This window comes from Musca autumnalis, unplaced genomic scaffold (genome assembly GCF_047663935.1).
Source record: "Musca autumnalis isolate F117 unplaced genomic scaffold, ASM4766393v1 scaffold_3, whole genome shotgun sequence".
Classification (NCBI taxonomy): Eukaryota; Metazoa; Arthropoda; class Insecta; order Diptera; family Muscidae; genus Musca; species Musca autumnalis.
In genome coordinates this window covers 231,672,023-231,697,390 of record NW_027411866.1, presented here as the reverse complement: position 1 = coordinate 231,697,390, position 25,368 = coordinate 231,672,023, and the positions used below count along the sequence as shown (strand labels likewise).

General features: G+C 36.9%; 3 protein-coding genes across 3 annotated transcripts; 2 read left to right on the top strand and 1 right to left on the bottom strand.

Moving 5' to 3' along the window:
- The first annotated feature begins 6,603 nt into the window (after window positions 1-6,603).
- LOC141398459 (lectizyme-like) lies at window positions 6,604-7,428 on the top strand. Its single transcript, XM_073975742.1, has one exon. The coding sequence runs from the start codon at window positions 6,604-6,606 to the stop codon at window positions 7,426-7,428; it is 825 nt and encodes a 274-aa protein (XP_073831843.1).
- Window positions 7,429-11,022: 3,594 nt separating this feature from the next.
- LOC141398458 (lectizyme-like) lies at window positions 11,023-11,853 on the bottom strand. The gene has a single exon (XM_073975741.1). It carries the CDS (start codon window positions 11,851-11,853, stop codon window positions 11,023-11,025), a length of 831 nt encoding a protein of 276 aa, XP_073831842.1.
- Window positions 11,854-14,438: 2,585 nt separating this feature from the next.
- Window positions 14,439-15,185, top strand: LOC141398457 (lectizyme-like). The gene has a single exon (XM_073975740.1). It carries the CDS (start codon window positions 14,439-14,441, stop codon window positions 15,183-15,185), a length of 747 nt encoding a protein of 248 aa, XP_073831841.1.
- The last annotated feature ends 10,183 nt before the right edge of the window (window positions 15,186-25,368 follow it).

Genomic DNA, 25,368 nt, shown 5'->3' with positions numbered 1-25,368 from the left:
AGCCACTTGTTCAATGTCGGCGTCCAACCCAGGCCAATATACAAAAGAGCGGGCCATGCCCTTCATCTTAACGATGCCTAAATGTGCCGAATGTAAATCCATTAAAATTCTTTTCTGGAGAGAAGCCGGAATTACAACGCGGTGATCGAACACCAAGCAACCACCCGTTAGTTTGTAGTTCACCTCCGGCGATTTATAGCCCAGTTTTCTCAAACACGTGCCGGACTCCAGAAGTTTTACGATTTCACCTAATTTAGCATCCTTTCTTGTTTCATTTGCAATCTGATGCGACTTCACCGACTTCGAATCCATCATTTTGATCTACTCTCGTACTATACAATTGATTGTTGCAATCGGCTCTTATCATTCTAGAACAAAAATCGGCATTTGTATTAGATTTTGTTGGCTTAAACACAACGTCGAAATCGAAGTTCCCATGATAATCAGCGTAGTTGGCCATTCGGCTAATACATAGTATCGGCAATGATTTATTAGGGTGCAATATTTGGGACAAAGGCTTGTGGTCCGTAACAAAGTTCAATGCCGTGCATAAAGATATAAAAAGAACTTCTGTACAGCTAGAGGGAGGCTCTATGGATATTTCTGTTCCGCCACTGTTAGTGTACGACTTGCGTATGCTATTGGCCGTTCTTCTCCATTGTGTAAACGGTGTGACAATACTGCTCCCAGTCCCACCTGACTGGCATCGGTTGCCAATAACAACGGCAGTTTGGGATCATATGGCATTAAAACTCCTGGAGAAATTAATAAATTCTTTATATCTTCATAGGCTTTATCTGCCTCAGTATTCCATTGAAATTTTTCTTGGGTTAGGATGTTTCGCAAAGGCCTACTTCTGGTAGAGAGATTTGGTATGAACGAGTTGTAATAGGATGCTTTGAAAAATAGCTGCAGTTCCTCCTTTGTTTGCGGTTTTCGAGCATCGCGCACCGCTTCAATATGCCTATCCGATTTATGGATACCACTTCCATCTATTTTGATCCAAAAATTCAACAGCAGAAGCCGCAAATACACATTTTGACCTATTTAGACGGAGACCAAAATCTCGAAGTCTATCCAAAGTAGCTTGAAGGTTAGAAATCATTTCATCGAAATTTGCAGCATGGACCAAATTTTATCAAAAAAACTACAAACATTAGGAACCCCTTGTAAAACAGTTTCCATTCTACGTTGCCAAATTGCTGGTATATTTGCTGCACCATATACTGCACGCTTTGGTCGGATTAGACCGTGTGTTGGGGTGTTTAAAGTTAATGCTTCTGCGAATTTGTCATCTATGGTAAGATGGGAGTATGCATCAGTGATGTCTAAATGACAGAATAGTTTGGCATTGTTCATTTTATTCAATATCATTTCGACTTTTGGTGTAGGGTGTTCGTCTATGATCATTCTGGGGTTTAGTGTCGGTTTATAATTACCAGTTATTCTTATCTTTCCATTTTTCTTTGTCACCACATGGGTAGACGAAGCCCACTCGGAGTACTCCACTTTCTCATATAATCCTGTTCTAATTTTTGCATCGATTTCGGCAGCATACGCATCACGCAAAGCCAATGGAATCTCCCTAGCCCTAGTGAAGACAGGTGATGATCCGGGCTTTAAGTGCAACTTAGCTGGAGGGCCCTCCAGTTTCCCTGCAGATTCACTAAATAGGTCATCATACTTGTGCAACAGCTGCTGTAATACTCGAGTTTGTTCCTCAGATAATGATGGTGCCGCTACCTTTATTGAATTCACCTGATCCGACACAGCAAACAGTTCGCCCATGTCGATTTCATTTAAAAAGTGAGAAATCCATTCTCTTCCGAAAAGGGAATCAAAGTTGCCATCGACAACGTAGATATTTAACCTTCGATTGGTCGCTCCTACTTTAACATCAACTGGTACACGCCCGATACATGGGATTCTGTGGCCCGTATAGCTAGAAAACTGTCTGTCCGATTTCTGAATTCGAGCTATCGTTTTATCTTTTGTAGGGTTTGCTTACTTATTATTCCGCACGGAGCTCCTCCATATCCACTTCATACCCATTAATGATCACCCGAATAATTTTTTTGTCCATAGATTTAATAGATTTATGCTTTACCATATCAACGGAATTCAGACATTGCACAGAATCATATCTGTATATGAACAGTCCTTAGGCTCTTTTGGGTGGATAAGATTTCGTAATGCATCATTTAATTGCATGCCCATATGTATGGTACTCCTCAGTTGGTACCTTGCTGAGATTCAGAGCTAGATCAAAACGCTGAAAATAGTCTTGTACAGACGATGTATCCGTTGTCTTATATTCCGGGATTGTGAATGAAGGTGGTTTTCTAGATGAATTGGCTTGCTCATTTGCATTCTGTTGTTGAGAAAACGATGTTAATGCAGTTTGAGTAACTTCTGATACCGCTTGTCTTAAAGCATCTGCAAACATTGCAGTTAATTCTCGGGTTTCCTCCTCACCCAATACCATGGTAATCCCACTTCTGACACCAAAATTATAACGTATGAATTTCAAGCAATAAGTCGTTGATAAATGGGTGTCTCCAATTCCCAATTTTATTGAATAAATTCGAACAGCAAAATTAAAACAATATTTGTAATAAGAAAAAAACTGAATAAAAAACAGTATACTAAGATTCAATAGAAAATAACAATGTACTTGTGATGAGAGCTACTGGATATAACACATTGGTATGTCATCATGGATGTAATTTCGAATGTGCCTAGAGAATGGATGCTGTTCCACAATATGGTGGTTGGGAGGCAATAGATGATGACGTGCCAGCAGTATCTGTCGAGTGAGCAATACATACACGGAAAAAAACGTCTCTCTAACATATGTCCCAAATATATATTGCAGCAAACATATATTTGTTTGCAAACAGTCCCAAACATAACATATGTTTGGGTCCTGCAAACAAATATATGTTTGGGCACGGTTTAATTAGAAAGGTTAGCTAAAACTATCTGTCAGTTTAATTTTTTTCTTTCGAATATTCCTAAAACTTCAAAATTATATACACAATCTGTGTATGTGTGTGTGCTGCTTGAAAAATATACCAAACGATTTTAATAACAATCGAATTCAATGATTTTTGAAATTGTTTTTAGAACATTTGTATGGAAGAAATGGGTGCCACAGTGGTGCAATGTATGCACACCCGCCTTGCATACATAAGGTCGTGGGTTCGATTCCCCGGTCAGGCAACATCAAAACACTTTTCAACGGTGGCAAAATACCCCTCAGTAATGTTGGCGACATTTCCTGAGTATTTCAGGCATGAAAAACTTCTCTACAAAAGTGGTGCCTTAGACACGCCGTTCGGACTCAGCGATAAACTGTAGGTCCCATATCATTCAGCTAATATGGATCGGGGTGCACTCATTGATATGAGAGAAGTCTCCCTTGTCCCTTATGGGATGTTCGATTATGTGGAGAAACTTTGACAATTCGTTCATTTTTCGCGTTTTTTATAAAATGCTCAAAAAACGTATTGAAAACAAAACCCACTTGTTGCTTTTGTGTTTAGTAATTTTGACGTTTTAGGAATTCGGGAAAAACCAGGGTTCTATAGTTTGTTTTCATCTGGATCTACCTCTTTACTTATACCATGTGTTTGGGTGCAAACAAATTATATGTTTGGATGCAAACAAATACAAACCCAAAAGCCAAAAAAATAAACACAAGGAAACGTAAATTTCAATGTGAAACACACTTGCTCTCAGTAAGCACTCACTGGTGCATGTGTTTATTTTTTTGGCTTTTGGGTTTGTATTTGTTTGTACCGAATGAAATAATTTACAAAAAGTCGCACTTTTAAAAAGAAAAAAAATATATAGAAACATCCAAGGCCTATAGAAGGTCGGCCATGCAGAGTTCTGTTAACAACTTTTGACAACAAACATAATAGGTTTTATATTATTGTGTAAACCACAGTTTATACAGTTGGACACTATGCCCACCTGATTGTTATGTTTTTTGTTGTCCAAAACATTATTGTGATTTAAAATACAAAGAAACTCAAATCACAATAATATAAAATCTATTATGTTTGTTGTCAAAAGTTGTTAACAGAATTCTGAATGGCCGACCTTCTATAGGCCTTGGTATAAACTGTGGAAACATCGTTGAACGCTTCTCCTTAGTTGTGAAATAAAACACATTTTCCTCAAAGTAGAAATCATCAGCGGGAAATCTGGAATCAAATGATTATATAATGTAATAAATAAGTACATCCATATTTCAAATATGTACATATGTATGTATATGAAAAATGTATTGATATAATTATCAATATTAAATGCGATTTCTCCTTGTCTAATATCATATTTCCATTCACCTTTTTGATTCAATGATACAATTTCCAATTATAAAATGTATTGGGCATTTAATTTACTAAAAAGCACCATTTATTTAAGAACACACAAAACACTGATTGTTTCACTCACTTTACCGTCTTTTCTCAACGAGTGTATTTAGAAAACTGAAAAAGAACAACATAATTAATACCATTTTTTTCTTTTCCTCTCCGCTTGCTACGTTGGTTAACAACAACAAAAAGCACAAAACACACGTGTTTCGTTATAAAACAGCATTCTGCAGCCGCGAGAGCCCTGTTGTTACTCTCTTTGTCAAAAATCATCTCTCCACCCATAAAAATATGTTCTAACATAAAAAATATATTGGCACCCAAACAAATAAAATTGAGATATGTTACAAAATATATTTGTTTGGACACAAACAAGTTATGTTTGGATCCAAACATATTTCTAACATATATTTTTCTGCGTGTATAATACTATGCATAATACTTTTTTGGGCAAAAAATGGGCCACTGTATACACGCAGAGAAAAAATATGTTTGATCCAACAATATTCCAAGAGCAAAATATGTATTGTTAACATATTGTTGGATTCGTCATGTAGTATTGTAAATCCAAAAATAGTTTGTGTCAACTGAACAATATTTCTCTCTTTTCTTCGAAAATTTGTTTCTCTTCTCTCGCTATTCGATGCCGTGTTGAAAAAACAATTTTGGTGAGTTGTGGTGTGTTTGCATGACATGCTGCCCTTTACCTTTGTTTTTGTGTGTATGTACTTGTGAGACTCTTGTTTTTATTTGTTTCCGTTTTGTTTCATTCTTCTTTCCTTTTCATGTTTGTTATGGTGTTTAATTATTCCTAATGTTGTGGTGGGTTCTTGTGGCTTTTTGTTTGTCTTTGTTGTCAGCCAATGCAGCAAACCATGTATTGTGTTCGTCAATGATTGCAATGTTATACGCGACATTTATATCCAAGTTATGCGAAAAGTGTATATGAGAAGTATATGCACTCAAATCAAAAATTTCTGGGCTGGTTTTCTGTATTGACAATACTTTTTGTAAACAAAATTAGATTATGATAGTTCCTACAATCAGTATTGTTAACGATTTTAACAATATTGCGGAAATTCGAAAGTTGTTTTTGTTTTCTATGTTTGGAACAAAAGATGGTATTTTTGGATTTGGATTTCAATGTTTGAACAAAACAAATACATTTTTGGAACCAAAACATATATTTTTGTTCCAACAAAAGCGAAAAATATTTTTTCTCTGCGTGTATGAAGCCATAAATCTAATCAAGTAGTATTTTAATCTGAAAATCAAACCTATACTTGACCGATTTAGTTATTGCGATAAAACTTTAAAATTAAATATTGGTGCCGCACTGTCTTGTTTGTTATAAGTGGCGACACTAATTTATAGCACATGTATGTAACTATTTGTGCGGAATCCTTAATTCTATTTGGTTAGACCTGATTAAAATAATTCATTTTTATGCGATACACAATATTGTGTTAATATATGTACATTTATTTCCAAAACCTGCATTTATCTACAGCAGTAGTGCGATTTTCTAACTTCTTTTTTGAGTTACCCACAGTCCTTCGTACAATTTAAACAATTTTGAGTCGATTTAGTCCTGTCTGTTTGTGTGTTGGCTAGCTGGTGCGCACGACTACTCTCAAACGGATCAATCCATTTCTTTTTGTCCGAAGATGGACCATGTGGCCGACATGGTCCTCTGTAATTTGCTACGGGTTCAATGTTTCTGTGTCTATCTAAAATGACTGATTATTCACTTTTCCTTGTTTTTCTTAAACTATTTTTTCAAAATGCAGTTTGTCTAGGCCTAACAGAATTTTATTTTGTTCCCATCCCGATGTTGTTAGAATCATTAAAAATCACCGGCCTCACTACATTTCGTATTTTATTTAAAGTTAATTTACAATTCAATAATAATAATTCTAATATTATTTCACCTGTTCAAAACCAAAACATGCTTGTCTTGCATAGCCTTAATCGAATTGATAAGGACACTTTTGTTGCATTTCATTCTAAATCATATCAAAATTCTACAAAAGCGTCAATGGATGTCTGGCCAAACAAAGAGATGGTTATAAATCTTATTAAACAAAAATAAATAAACATTGGAGTTAATAATTTTGATTACTAATCTTCCGATAAAAAGATTCGGGTTAGTTAAGTATAAAAGGCATCGGAATTTCCGAAAATAAATATCAGTCAATTTTATTTCGAAAGTGACAACATGAAAGTTTTTGTGCTCCTTGCTTTGTTTGTGGCCTGTGCCAGTGCTGGCTCACTATCATCTGCTGCCCAGCGCCTTATTCCAAGCTTTGCCACCGGCCACATCATTAAAGGCGAGGACGCCGAACCTCATTCTGCCCCCTACATTGTGTCGTTGAGCCGCACCTCCAAGCACTCACACATTTGTGGTGGCAGTTTGATTAACAAGAATTGGGTCCTTACCGCTGCCCATTGCATTACCAATCCTGTTGGTATGGGTATTGTTGCTGGTCTCCACAAGCGTACCACCTTCGATGAAAAGACCCAATCTCGTGTTGTCGACTATGGTTTGGTTCATGAACAGTACGATGGTGGTGTTGGTCCCTACGATATTGCCATGTTGCATGTCTCGCAACCTTTTGATCTTAACGAATGGGTGAAACCTGTTGCATTGCCTGCCTACGAGGAGATCCATGATGGTGAGACACACTTGTATGGTTGGGGTCAACCTAAGTCGTATGTCTTGACTGCTGCCAGTACTTTGCAAACTGTTACCACTGAAATTGTTGAATTCAACAAGTGCAAGGCCACTTTGCCCGCTGATGCTCCATTGCATGAAACCAATGTCTGTTCCGACTCTTTGCAACAAAGCATTTCTGCCTGCAATGGTGATTCTGGCGGTCCATTGGTCAAGGAATTCGGTACCAAGGGTGATGCTGAATTGATTGGTATTGTTTCCTGGGGCTACATTCCTTGTGGTTTGGCTCAAATGCCTTCCATTTATACTCGTGTCTCTGCCTACATTCCTTGGATCCAGAAAGTCCAGACTTCCTTCTACATGGCTTAAGGAGGGGATGGGATTGAACATTTCTTGCACCATCATTTAATAAAAATTGAGAAAATTTAATACGAAGCGATATGTGTTTTATTTAAATGTTATAATAGCTGGTTTACATTGAACCTTTTGCCGGGTTATAGACCATTTAGATATGACCTCATTAGCCGGATTTAGCGCATTATCAGGATTTGTTTGCTAAATCCGGCGATAATTTACCAGATTTCCCATATAAAAATAAATCCTCGTATTGAATGGATTTGTTTTAAATGCGGCATAAATCCTCGTGTACAACTCTGTTTTTTGCAGCATGTTGTTAGAAAATACAAACAGCCTGTTTCACTATGTCGAACGAAAGAAAAATTACTTATCTCGTGTATGATTTTCACAGCCTGTTTCTGTATGTCGAAAGAAGAATGTGTGCGAATGAAACACGCCTAAACTTTAGTTTTCGAAATAATTTTACCTTTGCTTTTGCTTCAAAACAAAAACAAAAAAAAAATGAAAAACACACAAGAGTTTGGACGTGTTTCGTTCGCACACATTCTTCGTTCGACATACAGAAACTGACTGTCAAATTTTGTAGTTGTTTCGAAGCAAGGTGTTGGGTGTTTTTCGTTCGCATTCATTTTCTTTCGACAGGCCCAAAAAGTTACAAGCTGGCACAAGAAACAAGGTAGATGCATCGGTGAATTGCTACAACAAAAACAATTTAAAATGTAAAAATTACTATATCTCAGGTTGTCGCAGAGAGCTGTGGATTGAACGGACGACGTGAACATACCGACGAATGTAATCTCTTATAATTTGGGAGTAGTCAGTGGTTGGAATTCGGTTACCATCGACCAGAACATTCAGTCCTATGCTCATTTTCGCTGTACATAAGGTGAAAAGAATGGCCACAGATTTAGTGGCGGATATTTGCAGATTCCTCGAGCGGGAAAAAGTGTTAAGATCGTTTAAATATGAGTTGAGCTTTCACAAATGTCATTGGGGAAGGTATCCGACGCCAAGATCGATATCTACCGATATCAATGTCGTCTAGAGGGGGCGCAAAATGCAAAAGGTAGATTTTCAAATGTTTCGGTGATAATGCCCACCTTTGGAAACTTCCTGTTTCGCTACACAAAACTTCAACTTCTTGTTCCTGAATTCCTTGAACGACTGGCATCCGCATAAATAATTGATTACCCAACATTTAAAAATTGTGTGAAGTGTTTGACAGTATAAAAGGCTTTTGATAAGTTGGGCGCCACATATTCTGTCGCAACGCAAGGCTTGTTCAACTTTAATCCTCGACTGATATGTGTGCAGATGGCAGCGATATTGTAGTGCTCTGCTGCTTACGAAACCCATGCTGATGATCGACAACTGGATAGCTATTTCTGATACTGGGGAATAGTATGGGCGACAAAAGCGAACTCGGTCTGTATTATTCTCCTTTGCTGGCATTCTTGCCTGGCTTTAGTAGCTGGAAAATCCGGTCCATTTTCTAGACTTCGGGAACGATGTGGATGGCTAGCAACAGGCTGAGAACTTTGGTGAGATACTCGAATGCCGACTTATTCTGCTGTTTCAAGATTACCAGGATTGTACATCAGGGCCCAAGGCTTTGGCTGATTTAGCGTCCCTGATGGCATTGTAAATTGTGGTGTTTTCTTCTGTCCTCTTTGCCCTGTCACTACAGGGGTGCTCGACAAAATGTTCGGATCAGACAGCGTAACGTCGCCAAACGTGACTGAGGTCCTATCTTCCTTCTTTGCTGTTCTAGAGTTACTTTACCGTTGCCCTGATTCACTTATTCCGGCTCCAATGTTGCAACTCTTCAGATGATTTATCCACTTGTTTCACTTGTGCTCTCTGACAGACCTGTTAACTTCCAGTGCCAGCACGCTGACAATGGTGCAACTGGTGTTGGCACTACTATGCTCTGATCTAACTTCGAATATTTGACAGACAGCTCGTATAACGAGCGGCTGAACGTCCCAGAACGTCCTTTCTGCAATCCGAACATTAAAGGGTTGGGCAGGTCTCTGATGTGGTGATTTGTGAACTTTCTTAAATGATTGATAAAAGTATGGCATTCTGAGGTAATGAAGTCAGACGACCTGTTGATGGAGATGAGTCCGGCCTAAGAGAAACGGCAGGTTGTCAGGTTGGTTATGTCTGGAGATTATTTACCTCATTGACCGTACAAATCTGGTTATCCAACGCTATACCCCTGCAGACAATATCTAGGACTGAATGCCACAAATCATGAAATTCCCTAAGGCAAGTCGGTTATGACAATCGAAAAGTGGGTTAATATTGGGTTTTTAACCTGAAGTACAGCTATTTATCGACGTAATTAATATGTTATTCAACTCTACCTCGGCAGTTCCGCAACTGACTGCTACACCCATACTTCTCTGAAAGACCCTTTGGGTCTTTTTATACCCTCAGCCTTTAGGCTAAGGAGGGTATATACACTTTGATACGATGAAAATGTGCCTCATCGAAATGGTTTCAGACCCCAAGTATGTTTGGACGAAATGTGTTTCAGACAATTTGGAGTCGATCTAGCCATGTCCGTCCGTCTATCCTGCTGGCTGGAGCTCACTATAGCTCTTAGGGCCATCTCTCGAATCGCTTTGATTTTTGTTTTAGCAACTTGTATTTACTGCCCTCCATACGACGGTACAAGTTTCATCAGGGGCAAGTCCATACTTCCTGAGCAAATAGCATGAAAGTTGCAAAAAACCCCTATGACACCGTGTAAGGTGGTTGGAGCGCACGATAACTCTCGAACGGATCAGCCGATTCGGTCCAAAATATGGTCTTAGTAATATTTTGTCCAAACATAGTTTAAGTTTGAAGATAAGCCATATCGGACCACTCCTTCAGGTACCTCCCCCACAAAAAGTTCAAAAATGTTCGGAAAAATTGTTCGTACGGTAATTCTTGAAGGGAGTGGTCGAATTGGTCTATACTTTACACATCCTAATATATCTACCAGATATAGATCAGGTTCAAATATGGACTATATTTGTCCACTCTATCCGGTACCTCCCACACAAAATTTCGGATAAGTTCACTTTAAGACCTGATATCGAATCACTTGGATTTTTGTTGAAGCAACTTGCATTCGCTGCCTCATTTACGATGGCAACATTTTTTTACGGGCAAGTCCATACTTCTTGAGCAAACAGCCCGAAGAGTGTAAAAACCCCCTGTGGTACCATATGTTGCGGCTGGAGATCCACTTCCATAACGGTCAATGTCGATCCATTCCTTTTAGTATCTCCTCCCCAAAACTTTTGATCTTTAATCCTAATCAACATTTTTGTCTGTTCAAACGCCCAACATTTTTAAAACACCCTAAATACATACGTATTTTGGGAAAAAATTGTTTCAATATACACAGGCTGAGGGTATATCTCTGTCGGCAAAGCCGACTGATACTTTTTTTACTTGTTATTTATATTTTTCATACAGTCCGATCATTAATGTGAGTTCTGAACACCCAGTTCTGACCCAAAATAAAACACATTTTTTTATTATTTTTGCAGAATTTATTTTTTATTAAAAACTTGTCATTCGCAATTCCATCACATCACCAATTCCTCCTTAAGCCGATTTGAAATAAGAATTCTGGACACTAGCAATCCATGGAATGTAGGCAGAGACACGAGTATAAATCGAAGGCATTTGGGCCAAACCACAAGGAATGTAGCCCCAGGAAACAATACCAATTAACTCAGCATCACCCTTGGTACCGAATTCCTTGACCAATGGACCGCCAGAATCACCGTTACAGGCAGAAATACTTTGTTGCAAAGAATCCGAGCAGACATTGGTTTCATGCAATGGTGCATCAGCGGGCAAAGTGGCCTTGCACTTGTTGTACTCAACAATTTGGGTGGTAACAGTTTGCAATGTGCTGGCGGCTGTTAAGACATACGATTTAGGTTGACCCCAACCATACAAATGGGTTTCACCATCATGAATCTCCTCATAGGCTGGCAAGGCAACAGGCTTCACCCATTCATTGAATTCAAAAGGTTCCGAAACATGTAACATGGCAATATCGTAGGGACCAACACCACCATCGTACTTTTCATGGACCACACCATAGTCCACAACACGGGATTGGGTCTTCTCATCGAAATTGGTACGTTTATGGAGACCAGCAGCAATACCCATACCCACGGGTTTGCTAATGCAGTGAGCAGCGGTGACGACCCAGTTCTTGTTTATAATGCTACCACCACAAATGTGCGAATGCTTGGAGGTGCGGCTCAACGATACAATATAGGGTGCCGAGTGGGGTTCAGCATCTTCGCCTTTAATGATGTAACCGGTGGCAAAGCTGGGTATCAAACGTTGGGCCGCTGATGACAAGTGACCAGCATTGGCCGTGGCCACAAACAAAACACAAAGGATCACAAAAGTTTTCATATTTCTTCTTTGTTGACGCTTTCTATGAATTGACTGACTGATACCGGAGAAGGCATTTTCGGGGCCTTATATAGCAAAGAGTGTTGGTGGATTTGTGGCATTATTAGACTTCTTATCACATTGGAACATAATCAGTTGCTGGTGATATTCAAACATGATTTATAGCAGAACTTGGATTTGTTTACTTTTCTAGAAATGTGATGCGTAATTATAATGGTAATGCATCGATTTTGATTTACCAAAAAAGAAGGCAAGTACATCAAACAAATAAATGAACATACCCTGACTAGTCAGGGAGAAGGTGGTAAAATGTGCATTTACACATATTGATACGGATATTTACATTTGTGATTCAAACAAGGATGTAATAGTACGTTTATATATAACCGGATTTAACAAACCCACTGGGTTTTAAATGTCAATTCCATTACATATACGTCAAACAAATCCTCATAAAGAAGGTTAACCCTGCAAAAGGCTATAATATAAACATGGTTTAAGAAAGAATCCAAAAATCTACGATTGTTTTAAAAAATTATTTTTAAAAAAATCTAAAAAATTAAAAATGCAAATTAGATAATTATTTTTAAAAAATCTACGTTAATTTTAGAAAATTATTTTTAACAAAACTACGATTATTTTAGAAAATTATTTTTAACAAATCTAGAAAATTAGAAAAAAAATTAGAAAATTGTTTTTAAAATATCTGTGATTATTTAAGAACATTATGTTTAAAAAACCTACGATTATTTTAGAAAATTATTTTTAACAAATCTACGATTATTTTAGAAAATTAAATTTAAAAAGTCTACTATTATTTAAGAAAACTGATTCTTTAGATTCTTTAGAAAATTATTTTAAAAAACCTTCGATTATTTAGAAAATTATATAAAAAATCTAGGATAGTTAAAAAAAATATTTTTAAAAAATCTACGATTATTAATTATTCTTAAAAAAATATTAAAAAAAATCTGCGATTATTAAAAAAAATATTCTTAAGAAATCCACGATTATTTAAAAAAAATTTAATTCACTACTATTTAAAAAAAATATTTTTAAAAATATAAAATATTTTTTTTAAATAATCGTAGAGCTTGATTATTTAAAAAAATATTTTTAATAAATTATTTAAAAAAGCCACGATTATTTAAACAAATATTTTTAATAAATTATTTAAAAAAAAAGCCACGATTATTTAAAACATATTTTTTAAAAATCCACGATTATTAGAAACAATATTTTAAAAAATCCACAATAATCTAAAAAATGTTTTTAAAAAATCCACGATAATTTAAGAAAGTTTTTAAAAAATCCGCGATTATTTAAAAAAATATTTTTAATAAATTATTTAAATAAAAAAGCCACGATTATTTAAAAAAATATTTTTAATAAATTATTTAAATAAAAAAGCCACGATTATTTAAAAAAATATTTTTAATAAATTATTTAAATAAAAAAGCCACGATTATTTAAAAAAATATTTTTAATAAATTATTTAAATAAAAAAGCCACGATTATTTAAAAAATATTTGTTAAAAATCCACGATTATTAGAAACAATATTTAAAAAAAACCACAATAATCTAAAAAATGTTTTTAAAAAATCCACGATAATTTAAAAAAGTTTTTAAAAAATCCACGATAATTTAAAAAAGTTTTTAAAAAATCCACGATAATTTAAAAAAAGTTTTTAAAAAATCCACGATTATTTAATTTTTCTTAAAGTCCACGATTATTTATTTTTTTTTTAAAAATCCACGATTATTTAATTTTTTTTAAAAAATCCACGATTATTTAATTTTTTTTTTTTTTAAATCCACGATTATTAATTTTTCTTTTAAAAATCCACGATTATTAGAAATATTTTTTTTTAAATTCCACGATAATTTAATTTTTTTTTTAAATCCACGATAATTTAAAAAAGTTTTTAAAAAATCCACGATTATTTAAAAACCCACGACTATTAAAAAAATATTTTTTAAAATATCCACGATTATTTAAAAAACCCACGACTATTTAAAAAAAATGTTTTTAAAAAATCCACGATAATTTAAAAAAATGTTTTTAAAAAATCCACGATAATTTAAAAAAATGTTTTTAAAAAATCCACGATAATTTAAAAAAGTTTTTAAAAAATCCACGATTATTTAAAACAAATAAAATCCATGATTATTTAAAAAAAATTAAAATCCACGATTATTTAATTTTTTTTTAAATCAACGATAATTTAAAAAAGGTTTTTAAAAAATCCACGATTATTTCAAAAAAAGGTTTTTAAAAAATCCACGATTATTTAAAAAAATGTTTTTAAAAAATCCTCTATTATTTAAAAATATTTTTTAAAAAATCCACGATTATTTAAAAATATTTTTTTTAAAAATCCTCAATTATTTAAAAATATTTTTACAAAAACCTACAATTATTTAAAAATAATTTTAACATATTTGTCTGATGTATTTGCTTTCTTTTTTGATAAATCAAAATCGATGCATTGCCATTATAGTTACGCATCAGATTTCTAGAAAAGTAAACAAATCCAAGTTCTGCTATAAATCATGTTCGAATATCACCACTAACTGATTATGTATGTTTCAATGTGATAAGACGTCTAATAATGCCACAAATCCACCAACACTCTTTGCACCCTATATTGTATCGTTGAGCCGCACCTCCAAGCATTCGCACATTTGTGGTGGTAGCATTATTAACAAGAACTGGGTCGTCACCGCTGCTCACTGCATTAGCAATCCCGTGGGTATGGGTATTGCTGCTGGTCTCCATAAACGTACCAATTTCGATGAGAAGACCCAATCTCGTGTTGTCGACTATGGTTTGGTTCATGAACAGTACGATGGTGGTGTTGGTCCCTACGATATTGCCATGTTGCATGTCTCGCAACCTTTTGAACTTAACGAATGGGTGAAACCTGTTGCCTTGCCTGCCTACGAGGAGATCCATGATGGTGAGACACACTTGTATGGTTGGGGCCAACCTAAGTCGTATGTCTTGACTGCTGCCAGTACCTTGCAAACTGTTACCACTGAAATTGTTGAATTCAACAAGTGCAAGGCCACTTTGCCCGCTGATGCTCCATTGCATGAAACCAATGTCTGCTCGGATTCTTTGCAACAAAGTATTTCTGCCTGTAATGGTGATTCTGGCGGTCCATTGGTCAAGGAATTCGGTACCAAAGGTGATGCTGAGTTAATTGGTATTGTTTCCTGGGGCTATATTCCTTGTGGTTTGGCCCAAATGCCTTCGATTTATACTCGTGTCTCTGCCTACATTCCATGGATTGCTAGTGTCCAGAATTCTTATTTCAAATCGGCTTAAGGAGGAATTGGTGATGTGATGGAATTGCGAATGACAAGTTTTTAATAAAAATAAATCCTGCACAAATAATAAAAAATGTGTTCTATTCTTTTTAAACTGGGAGTTTATATTAGCCCGATCATGAATATCGACTCCCCGTGAGTTTTCTCACTTCCTCCTTTAAGTTAGAACGGCAGAGAGACAGAACTCACGGGGAGTTCACATTGATGCTCTGTCTTATGAAAAATATAAAAAAGGCTAAAAAGGTGAAGCATAGGGGGTTCCAGTCATTTGTGCAACTGCCGAGGTAGAGTTGCATAACATATTCATCACCCCGATAAATAGCTGTACCCCATGTTAAAAGCCCAACATTAAGCCGCTTTTCGACGGTCATAACCGACTGCGTCTTAGGGAATTTCATGAGTTGTGGCGTCCTAGGTATTGACTGCAGGGGTATGCGTTGGCTAACCAGATTTTTACGGTCAATGAGTGCGGCCCTGCCAGTATAAGCGGGAATGCAATAATCTCCACACATAACCATATTTTCACATGTTCCAACAAATGGCGTCACCTGACAACCTGTCGTTTCTCTTGGGTCGGACCCATCTCCCTCAACAGGTCGTTTGACTTCATTAACTCAGAATGTCGTACTTTTGGGGTTGCAGAAAGGACGTTCTGCGATATCATCACTAATGCAGCCGCTCGTCATACAAGCTGTCTGTCAAATATTCGAAATGAGACCTATTTACCCAGTAGAGGCGACGGCCAAGTGTGCGTGCCAACGCCAGTTGCGCCAGTGTCAGGGTGCTGGTACTGGAAGTTAACGGGTCTATCGGTTAGCACAAGCGAAACAAGTGGCTAAATCATCTGAAGAGTTGCAACATTGGAATTGTATGCAAAGATTAAGTCACTCTAGAACCCTGTAAAGAAGGAAGATAGAACCTCAGTCACGTTTGGCGAAGTTTCGCTGACTGATCCGAAGAGGTGCGCAAGTTATTTTAGTAGACATTTCGTCGAGCACCCCTGTAGTGACAGGGCGAAGAGGACAGAAGGAACCACCACAATTTACAATCTGCAATGCCCTCAGGGACGCTAAATCAACCAAAGCCTTGGGCCCTGATGTACAATCATGGTAATGTTGAAACAGCAGAATAAGTCGGCATTCGAGTATCTCACCAAAGTTCTCAACCTGTTGCTAGACACCCACATCGTTCCCGAAGTCTAGAAAATGGACCAGGTTTTACGGCTACTGAAGCCAGGCATGAATGCCAGCAAAGGAGAATCATACAGACTGAGTTCGCTTTTGTCGCCCGTACTATTCCCCAGTATCAGAAATAGCTATCCAGCTGTCGATCATCATCATGGGTCGAGGATTAAAGTAGAACAAGCCTTGCGATGGGACAGAATATGTGGCGCCCAACTTATCAAAAGCCTTTAATATTGTCAAACACTTCACACAATTTTTAACAGTTGGATAATCAATTATGTATGTGGATGCCAGTCGTCCAAAGAATTCAGGAACAAGACGTCGAAGTTTTGTGTAGCGAAACAGGGAGTTTCCAAAGGTGGGCATTATCTCCGAAACAGTTGAAAATCTACCTTTTGTATTTTCCGCCCCTCCAGACGTCATTGATATCGGTAGATTGTACGATCTTGGTGTCGGATACCTTCACTAATGTCATTTGTGAAAGGCTCAAATCTTATTCAAACGATCTTAACATTTTTTTCCGCTCTAGAAATATGCAAATATCCACCACTAGATCTAAGGCCACTCTGTACAACAGGGTGCCTTCTCATGTCCTCAGTGGTCCAGCGGCATAAGGAGACGACGATTCTTCCATTACGGCAACGCAATGACGTGCTGATTATCGGCAAGCAAGTTTTTTGTTAGCAAAACATGAAAAGTTGTTGTTTGAACAACCCTAATATTGGTATGCGTGGCACGGTGTGTAGAGTGTTTAGCTACAAATCAGAAGTTTGCATGGTCAATCCCAGTTGATTGCAAATTTACCTCACGCTGGTGCCTTCCCATTGCACTTCCTGTAAGGCGATATAAGCACTTCTCACGACTTTTCAAGGGAATTGATTTCTCTCAATAATTGTTGGATTTGCGGATTCTATAAGAGATGTCGGGAGAAGCGTTGAAACAGCGGCATTTCAAATGCATTTTAAGTTATTTTTAAATTTATATTTTATTTATGTTGTCTTTATTTTACATTGAAGTAGTAAATTCTCGAAGAAACAATTTTATTTATTTCTTTTTTTTCTTCTTAATTATTTTCCCTCTTTTGCGAAATATTAATGGAAATTTATTATTTTTTTATTAAAAAAATTAATAAATTTCCACATAGAACTATTTCAATTCATATTCAAATCTCATTATTATATTTTTAATTGCTTAATTATATCTTTTTTGTTATATAAATATATACTATAATAATATTTTGTTATAGTTAGCGTATTTGCATAAACATTTTACATTATATAGGTGTTGTGTTTGTGTGTGTGTTTTTAAATTATATTTTATTTTTAATTGCATTTTTTTTTTGTTTTGTTTTTGAGAACACAAATAAATGTTTAAAATTAATCTTAAAATAGTATTAAGCAAATAGTGTTTATTTTATTATTAAAATTAGAAAAATAAAGATTAGAAAAATATAAATAAAAAAATTATTTAACAAATCTATTTATAATTAATTTTACATTTAATGCAAATTAGTTTTACAGTTAGTTATAAATAGGAGTGAGTGGCAAATTGAAGAGGAAGAAGCTGTATTGAGCTAAAAAAAGTTATCTTTAGAAGAACGATATTTTTTGAAGGCCATGTGGGAAACTGAATTCTTTGATGTCATATGAAAAAATTTTAGAACTTGGGTTTTAAAATATCTAAATCCATTAAAACCAAAATACAGAATTAAAATAGAATCTTTTTTGGCAGATAACTACACGCAGCTTATGGCTGTTCAAAAAAGACAACAGAGAACATAAAAAACCATGAGAAGATCCCTTATTAAAAAAATAAGTCGAATTTCCGTAGGTTACAAAAGAAGTTTTGGAAGATTAGGCATTCGTCGGGTATCATAGCCGAAAGACTCAAACACACTGGGGTTATTCTTAACGAAAATTCTCCATATGTTTTTTTTTTCACTTTTTCCATCGAATTGAATCGGCGGATTTTCGTTTAGAATAACCCCCACTGTCTAAAAAAAGAACATAATCAGCCCAATCATGAATGAACATTCCTTGCGGAATTTATCTCTTTTCCCTTCTTTGCTATCACAAACAAAAAATTTTCGCTTTGTTTTCACAACAATTAGGGCACACAAGGTATGGAAAAGACCCTTCAGTGCTGCCAAATTCAATGATTATTTTTCTCACATTATTCATGATAGGAGGAATCATGGTATAAGTAAAGAGGTAGATTTAAATGAAAAAAATCTATAGAACCCTTGTTTTTCCTGAATTCCTAAAACTTCAAAATTAAGCAACAAGTGGGTTTGTTTACAACACCAATTTTGAGCATTTTATAAAAATCGCGAAAAATAAATGAAGGACCAATGTTTCTCCGCATAATCAAGTTGTGGATATGATAAAATGTTTGTTTCAATGATAACCTGACGAATTATTTCCATACAAATGTTCCAAAAATAATTTTAAAAATCATTGAATTCGATTGTTTTTAAAATTGTTTGGCATTTTATTCAAACACCACACACACATACACAGTTTGTGTTTATTGTTTTGAAGTTTTAGGAATACTCGAATGAAAAAATTTAAATTGACATAAAGCTTTGGCTAACCTTTCTTATTAAACCATGGGAGGAATGTTCTCTCGAGAAAAATCTATTCCGCGAGAGTTGTATTCCGCAAGAATATTCATGATTGGGCTGAATGCCTTCAAGAATACCAATTGCGCGGGGTTTTCGTATCATTCGGGAGAGAAGTATGCATAATAAAAGGATAACGATGTAACAAAGACCACAAAGGCTATTAAAAACTTAAGTGGGAGAGGTATATGAAGAAGTGGTCCTAAATATTGGGACATTGTGGGCTTACATATATCTCAGGAGGTATTGGAAGTAATGTTGTAGTCATGTCACAATAAATACCCCGATATTAAAATCCAAAAATGACATTAAACTGGATTAAGGCGCAAATGTGTTGAATTTTTATGGATGAGGTACCTGAACAAATGGCCCTATATAGTCCATCTTGGAACTGGAACAAATTTTGCGAGTGTCATTCCTTTCGATAATTATTTTGCTATGTGGTAATTTTTTTAAAAAAGTGCATATCCATCTTTGTTATCATTTTCACAAGGGCTACCTCTGATGAATATTTCAAAACAATCCTTTTTGATATATTGTGAGGGAGGAGATGGAAGTACATACATGTCAGATATATGTTGTCCATCTTCGAGACAAATATTATTATCATGTGAAGTGGTTGAACCAATCTCAGTCACTTCTTCCGGTATTAGCGTTTTTAAGCTGGTCACCGTTAGCTATTTTGTTCAAGCAGCACAGCACGACAACAACGCTGCACGCCATCTCTACATATATTTGTCGAGGACTCAACCAGGAGCGGCCGTTAATAGAATAGTGATGGTGGCGCTTGACTTATCCAAAGCCTTTGATACTGTCAAGCATTCCACGCTGTTCGAGGACATCGAGCAGACAACCCTCCGGCCAAGTCTGAAACGTTGGATAATCAACTATATGTGTGGTCGCCAGTCTTTTGTGGAATTCAGGAACAAGAAATGCAAGCCTCGTAGACTGAAACAGGGAGTTCCCCAAGGAGGGGTGATATCTCCGGAACTGTTTAACCTCTACCTTTCCTGTAACGTATGCAGATGATTGTACGATTCTGGCGTCAGGTACCTTCCCTTATGACATCTGTGAGAGACTGAATTCCTATTTAACCGATCTTATCACATTTTTTTCACGCGAGGAATATGCAGATATCCGCCACTAAATCGAGGGCCACTCTGTTCACCACATGGACGGCGCAGTATAAAAGAGAGTTGAATATCAGGGTCGATGGTAGCAGAATTCCGACCACAAACTGCCCCAAAATTCTAGGGGTCACATTCGTCGACACCACTTTCACGTCATCCGTTCATGCCACAGCTATCTGCGATAAACTGATATGTAGGAACAAGGTCCTCAAGTCCCTAGCCGGCACCACTTGGGGTGCAGATAAAGAAACCTTGTTGACCACGTATAAAAGCGATAGGTCGGTCTGTGGTAAGCTATGCGGCGCCAGTTTGGTTCCCGAATTTATGTGACACGCAGTGGGATAAGATTTAAATTTGTCGGAACGCCGCCCTGAGAACAGCAACAGTGGACCATCTACATGAGTTGGCAAAGATTATTCCAGTACGACAACATAATGAGATGCTATCGTTGCAGTTCTTGCTCGGGTGTAACCGTGAGAGCCATCCCAATCGCCATCTTCTGGCCACCAATACACCCAGGCATATAAAGAAGGATATTCATGCTCTAGAGACGACGGTCCAACAATATAGGAGAGATCAACAGGCATATCAGGCAGGTTTGAACAGCATTCACACGGACACAGTTGCTAAGACCATATGCAATTATTCAGCTATGTGATGGAAAACGATTCGACTCGTTTTGCCATAAATCGAAATCGTATATCTCCAATTTCGGTGGATATTTTAATGAAATTGAAATGGAGTTTAAAAATGTTATTCGAATAAGGGACGTTTGCGAAGCAAAATTATATATATCATCAACGGCACTCCGATTATATACTATTTCGATTCTGCAAATCGAGTCGATTCGGTTTTCATCACATACCTGATTGTGTGAATGCAGTCATCGGAGTACATCCCCATCTATCGCAGCCGAAGAGCGTCAGCTGCCACGACAAACCAGAGTAGTTTTGGCTCAATTACGCTCGGGATATTGCAGTCGCCTAAATTGCTATTGGGCGGGAACCGATCGCACCGTGCAAGACATCTGCCCAACATGCGGCATGGGCCCGCACGATACTAAGCACCTATTCAACTGCCCCGCCAAGCCTACTCATCTGACTCCAGTGGATCTGTGGTTACATCCCATCGAAGTAGCCACCTTCCGGGAACTGGAGATAGACTCAGAGCCAGATTGAACAGGAGAACGAACATACAAACATAATCGGGTATGTTCTGAGACACACTTCACCTCTCACTTCACGCCTCAAGCATTTTGTTTGCCCAATTTACGCCTATTTTTCGAGTATTTTATGGATGGACTAGGGTGTACTCTTCTTTTTAAATACCCTAATAAATCTTAGCTCAAATAAAGTCGCAAAAAATAGGTCTAAATGGGGTGGATAAAATGCTTGAGGCGTGAAGTGAGGCGAAGTGTGTCTCAGAACACACCCGTATAATAAAACCCTGTTACAACAACAACAACAGCTTTTGAAGCCAGAGAAATCGTACGCATTGATAAAACTTCTGACGGCAGTTGCAAAGACTCTTGAGACTTTATGATGGTTTAAGCCTTTGATACCGTCAACCAAGCCAATATGCGTGAAATTCGGAACTAGATGTCAAATCTCTATAGGGGTTTCCCAGAAGAACGATATTATCGACGACATTCTTCTTCAATTCGTTAGCCGACACAACTTCATGAGCAGATAAAAACCAGATTGAACTGTTTTAGCGCAATAGGTTAGGGTAATTACTCGTACAAGTGCATTTGATGATTACTTGGACGCTGGCCTGGGGACTACAATGGGGTGCCTCCTTATAACTACAGTGGACCATACACAAGAGTAAACCTTCCTCCTAGACTGACTACGTCTGTGCTCTACAAAATTGATGGAAATGGCGTTGAATGTCCAGACAGACTGGTTGCCTCATGTCTTTTATAACCTATTACCTGAGAAGACGACGATTCTTCCCGTTCGTCAGTATGGCTGACTTCCGAAACGTCATAAAACTGCATTGTTTCAGTTATTGCACATGCTTTGTAAAAGTATTTTAAAAAGGCCCACTGTTGCAAAACCTCCATAATGGCTGACTTCCGTATTGCCGGTTGCTTTGTATTCGTGCATGAAACTAGGGGTTCTTAAATCGAGTTCCATACTAGAGTAATTTTATGAAATTGCAGTAGTGGGGAAATCGATTTAAGAACCCCTATTTTCATGCACGAATACAAAGCAACTGAAAATACGGAAGTCGACCATCAGTTTTCTACTATAGCTTTGTTCCTTTACTTTTTTAATGGTAAAAATGGTAAAAGAGAAAACTGTCAAAATTGCTCTCTCACGAACAGTTTTACCAGAAAAGTAAAGAAACGAAAAAATGGTAGATCTGGTAGCAATGTCAAAAAGAAACATAACAATTCAATTTTCTTCTTTTATTTCACAGTTTTTGATTTTGTTTTGTTCATTTTTTCTTAATTGTCAAATAATCGTCAAAAAATAAAAAAAAAACAGTTCTGCCATTTTTTACCTGACAAAATTCTTCTGGTAGCCTGTGGTAGAAGAGAAAGGAATTTTTGCTCTCTCTCTTCTCTTAAAAATTGCTTCCAAGTTGCTGCTGTTGCTGGTAACAAATGGTAACCTCAGGTAACACAACTTTACTATTTTTTGTGTATTATGCGTTTCAAATACGCATCAGTGACGTGTTGGTTTGCAATATTTCGAATTAATTCTGGAATAGGATGCTTAAGACATTTACAGACATTAACAAAGCAACTGAGGATACGGAAGTCAGCCTATAATAATATGCTTTCGTTGCAGTACCTGACAGGATGTTAATATTGTAATAACCCAAATCATTACTTTATAGGATTGAGTAAGCCCGCACGACACGCTGAACCTTTTCTACTACGCAGCCAAACATACTTAATTAAATCCAAAAGTCTTGCGGTTGCAGCCAGTGGAAACAGTCACAACCAAACCCAAACAGAAACGAACACACGGTCACATCACATACAAACAAGTAAAAAAGTATCAATCGGCTTTGCTGACAGAGATATACCCTCATCCTGTGTATATTGAAACAATTTTTTTCCAAAAAACGTATGTATTTAGGGAGTTTTAAAAATGTTGGCCGTTTGAACCGACAAAAATGTTGATTGGGAGTAATGATCAAAAGTTTTGCGGAGGAGATACTAAAAGGAATGGACCGACATTGACCATTATGGAAGTGGATCTCCAGCCACTACATATGGTGCCCATAGGGGGTTTTTACACCCTTCGGGCTGTTTGCTCAAGAAGTATGGACTTGCCCCTGAAAAAAAAACTAGTACCATCGTAATTGAGGCAGCGAATGCAAGTTGCTTCAACAAAAAGCGATTCGATATCAGGTCTTAAAGTGAACTTATCCGAAATTTTGTGGGTACGGGATCGAGTGGACAAATATAGTCTATATTTGAACCTCTTCTATATCGGGTAGATATATTAGGATGTGTAAAGTATGGACCAATTTGGCCACCCCCTTCAAGAGTTACCGTACGAACGATTTTTCCGAACATTTTTGAACTTTTGTGAGGGAGGTTCCTGAGTTAGTAGACCCATATGGCTTATCTTCGAACTTAAACTGTGTTTGGACAAAATATTACTAAGGCCAAATTTTGGAACGAATCGGCAGATCCGTTCTAGATTTATCTTGCGCTCCAACCACCTCACACGGTGTCATAGGGGTTTTTTGCAACTTTCATGCTATTTTCTCAGGAAGGATGGACTTGCCGCTAATGAAACTTGTACCGTCGTGTAGGGGGCGGTGAATACAAGTTGCTAAAACAAAAATCAAAGCGATTCGAGAGCAGGTCCTAAAGTGAACTAGTCCGAAATTTTGTGTGGGAGGCACCCGAAGGAGTCCATATTAAAACCTTATCTAAGTCTGGTACAACATTCACGATGTGCAAAGTATGGACCAAATCGGTTACTCCCTTCAAGAGTTATCGTGCGCACAAATTTTCCGAACATTTGTGTGGGAGGTACCGGAAGGAGTGGACCGATATAGCTCATCTTAAACTAAGTTTGGGCGAAATATTACAAAAGCCAAAATTTGAACCGAATCGGTTCATCCCTTGGAGAGTTATCGTGCGCACCAGCCAGCCAGACAGACGGACGGACATTGCTCAATCGACTCCAAATTGTCTGAAACACATTTCGTCCAAACATACTTGGGGTCTAAAACCATTATTTCAATGAGGCACATTTTGCCCGTATGAAAGTATATATACCCTCGTTAGAATAAATGCTGAGGGTATAAAAACAACATAAATTCATTAGAAACCAAACTTAATATGACACTTTGGAAGTTTTCAAAGAGAAAATCTAAGATCATACAGCACAATATCCCAGTTGTAACCTTCCGTACTTATTTAGTGACGAAGTAAACTGACTTAGTAAGTAACCAAGACCTTTTGTCGCTGTCTGAATTGTTGCTATCAACGATACGCATCGAAGAAACCTTCAGATCACCAGAGCAACAACTACACCATAAGACGCCCTGTATTAGAAGGCAATCGCTGAAATCAAGGAATCGAAAACTGTAGCAACCCATATGTTGTTGCAGAATGGGCTGAGGTGACAGTCGTTGACCGAGACGGACCAATGGGAACGACAACTATTTGTAAGCCTTTAAGGGGTTGGTTACCCCTAGTTGTACAGACCAAAAAAAAAAAAAATTTTTTCAAAGAAACTACAAATATTTTTAGGTTGATATTTTTTCATCCTGAAAGAACACATCTTAAACTACTTTTGGAATTTTTGTTGTTGAATAATGTTGCATAGTTTTGTGGTAAATGGCTACCTGCCAAACCCCTTTTTTGTAAAAGCGTTTTGCGGTGCCAACGATAGCTCGAAAAAGGATGGGCTGATATTCGCATATTTTTGTGGGCGTTTTAAGAATCTAATAATCTTGTTTGTCTTTAAGTGAAACAAAATTTTAAAAAATCGATTTTAAACAATATTATGAGCAAACAAAGTCAAAATTTTGGATTTTAGCGAACAAATTGACCTTTGTTTTTTTTGTCCAAAAATCGTGCAAAAAAAATTAAAAAAAAAATCTGTCTCGCTTAAAGACAAGCTTTTTATGTATATAATAAGCTCACAAAACCATATGAAGATCGGTCAATTCGTTTTCGAGATATCGTTGGCACCGCAAAACGCTTTTACAAAAAAGGGGTTTCAAGAAAAACGCGTTTTAAGTTGAGAATCTACACACAAAACTCAACGG

Bases quoted from the DNA above. Each gene is read 5' to 3' on its own strand.
- LOC141398459 (XM_073975742.1), top strand. From the start codon at position 6,604: ATGAAAGTTTTTGTGCTCCTTGCTTTGTTTGTGGCCTGTGCCAGTGCT.
- LOC141398457 (XM_073975740.1), top strand. From the start codon at position 14,439: ATGTTTCAATGTGATAAGACGTCTAATAATGCCACAAATCCACCAACA.
- LOC141398458 (XM_073975741.1), bottom strand. From the start codon at position 11,853: ATGAAAACTTTTGTGATCCTTTGTGTTTTGTTTGTGGCCACGGCCAAT.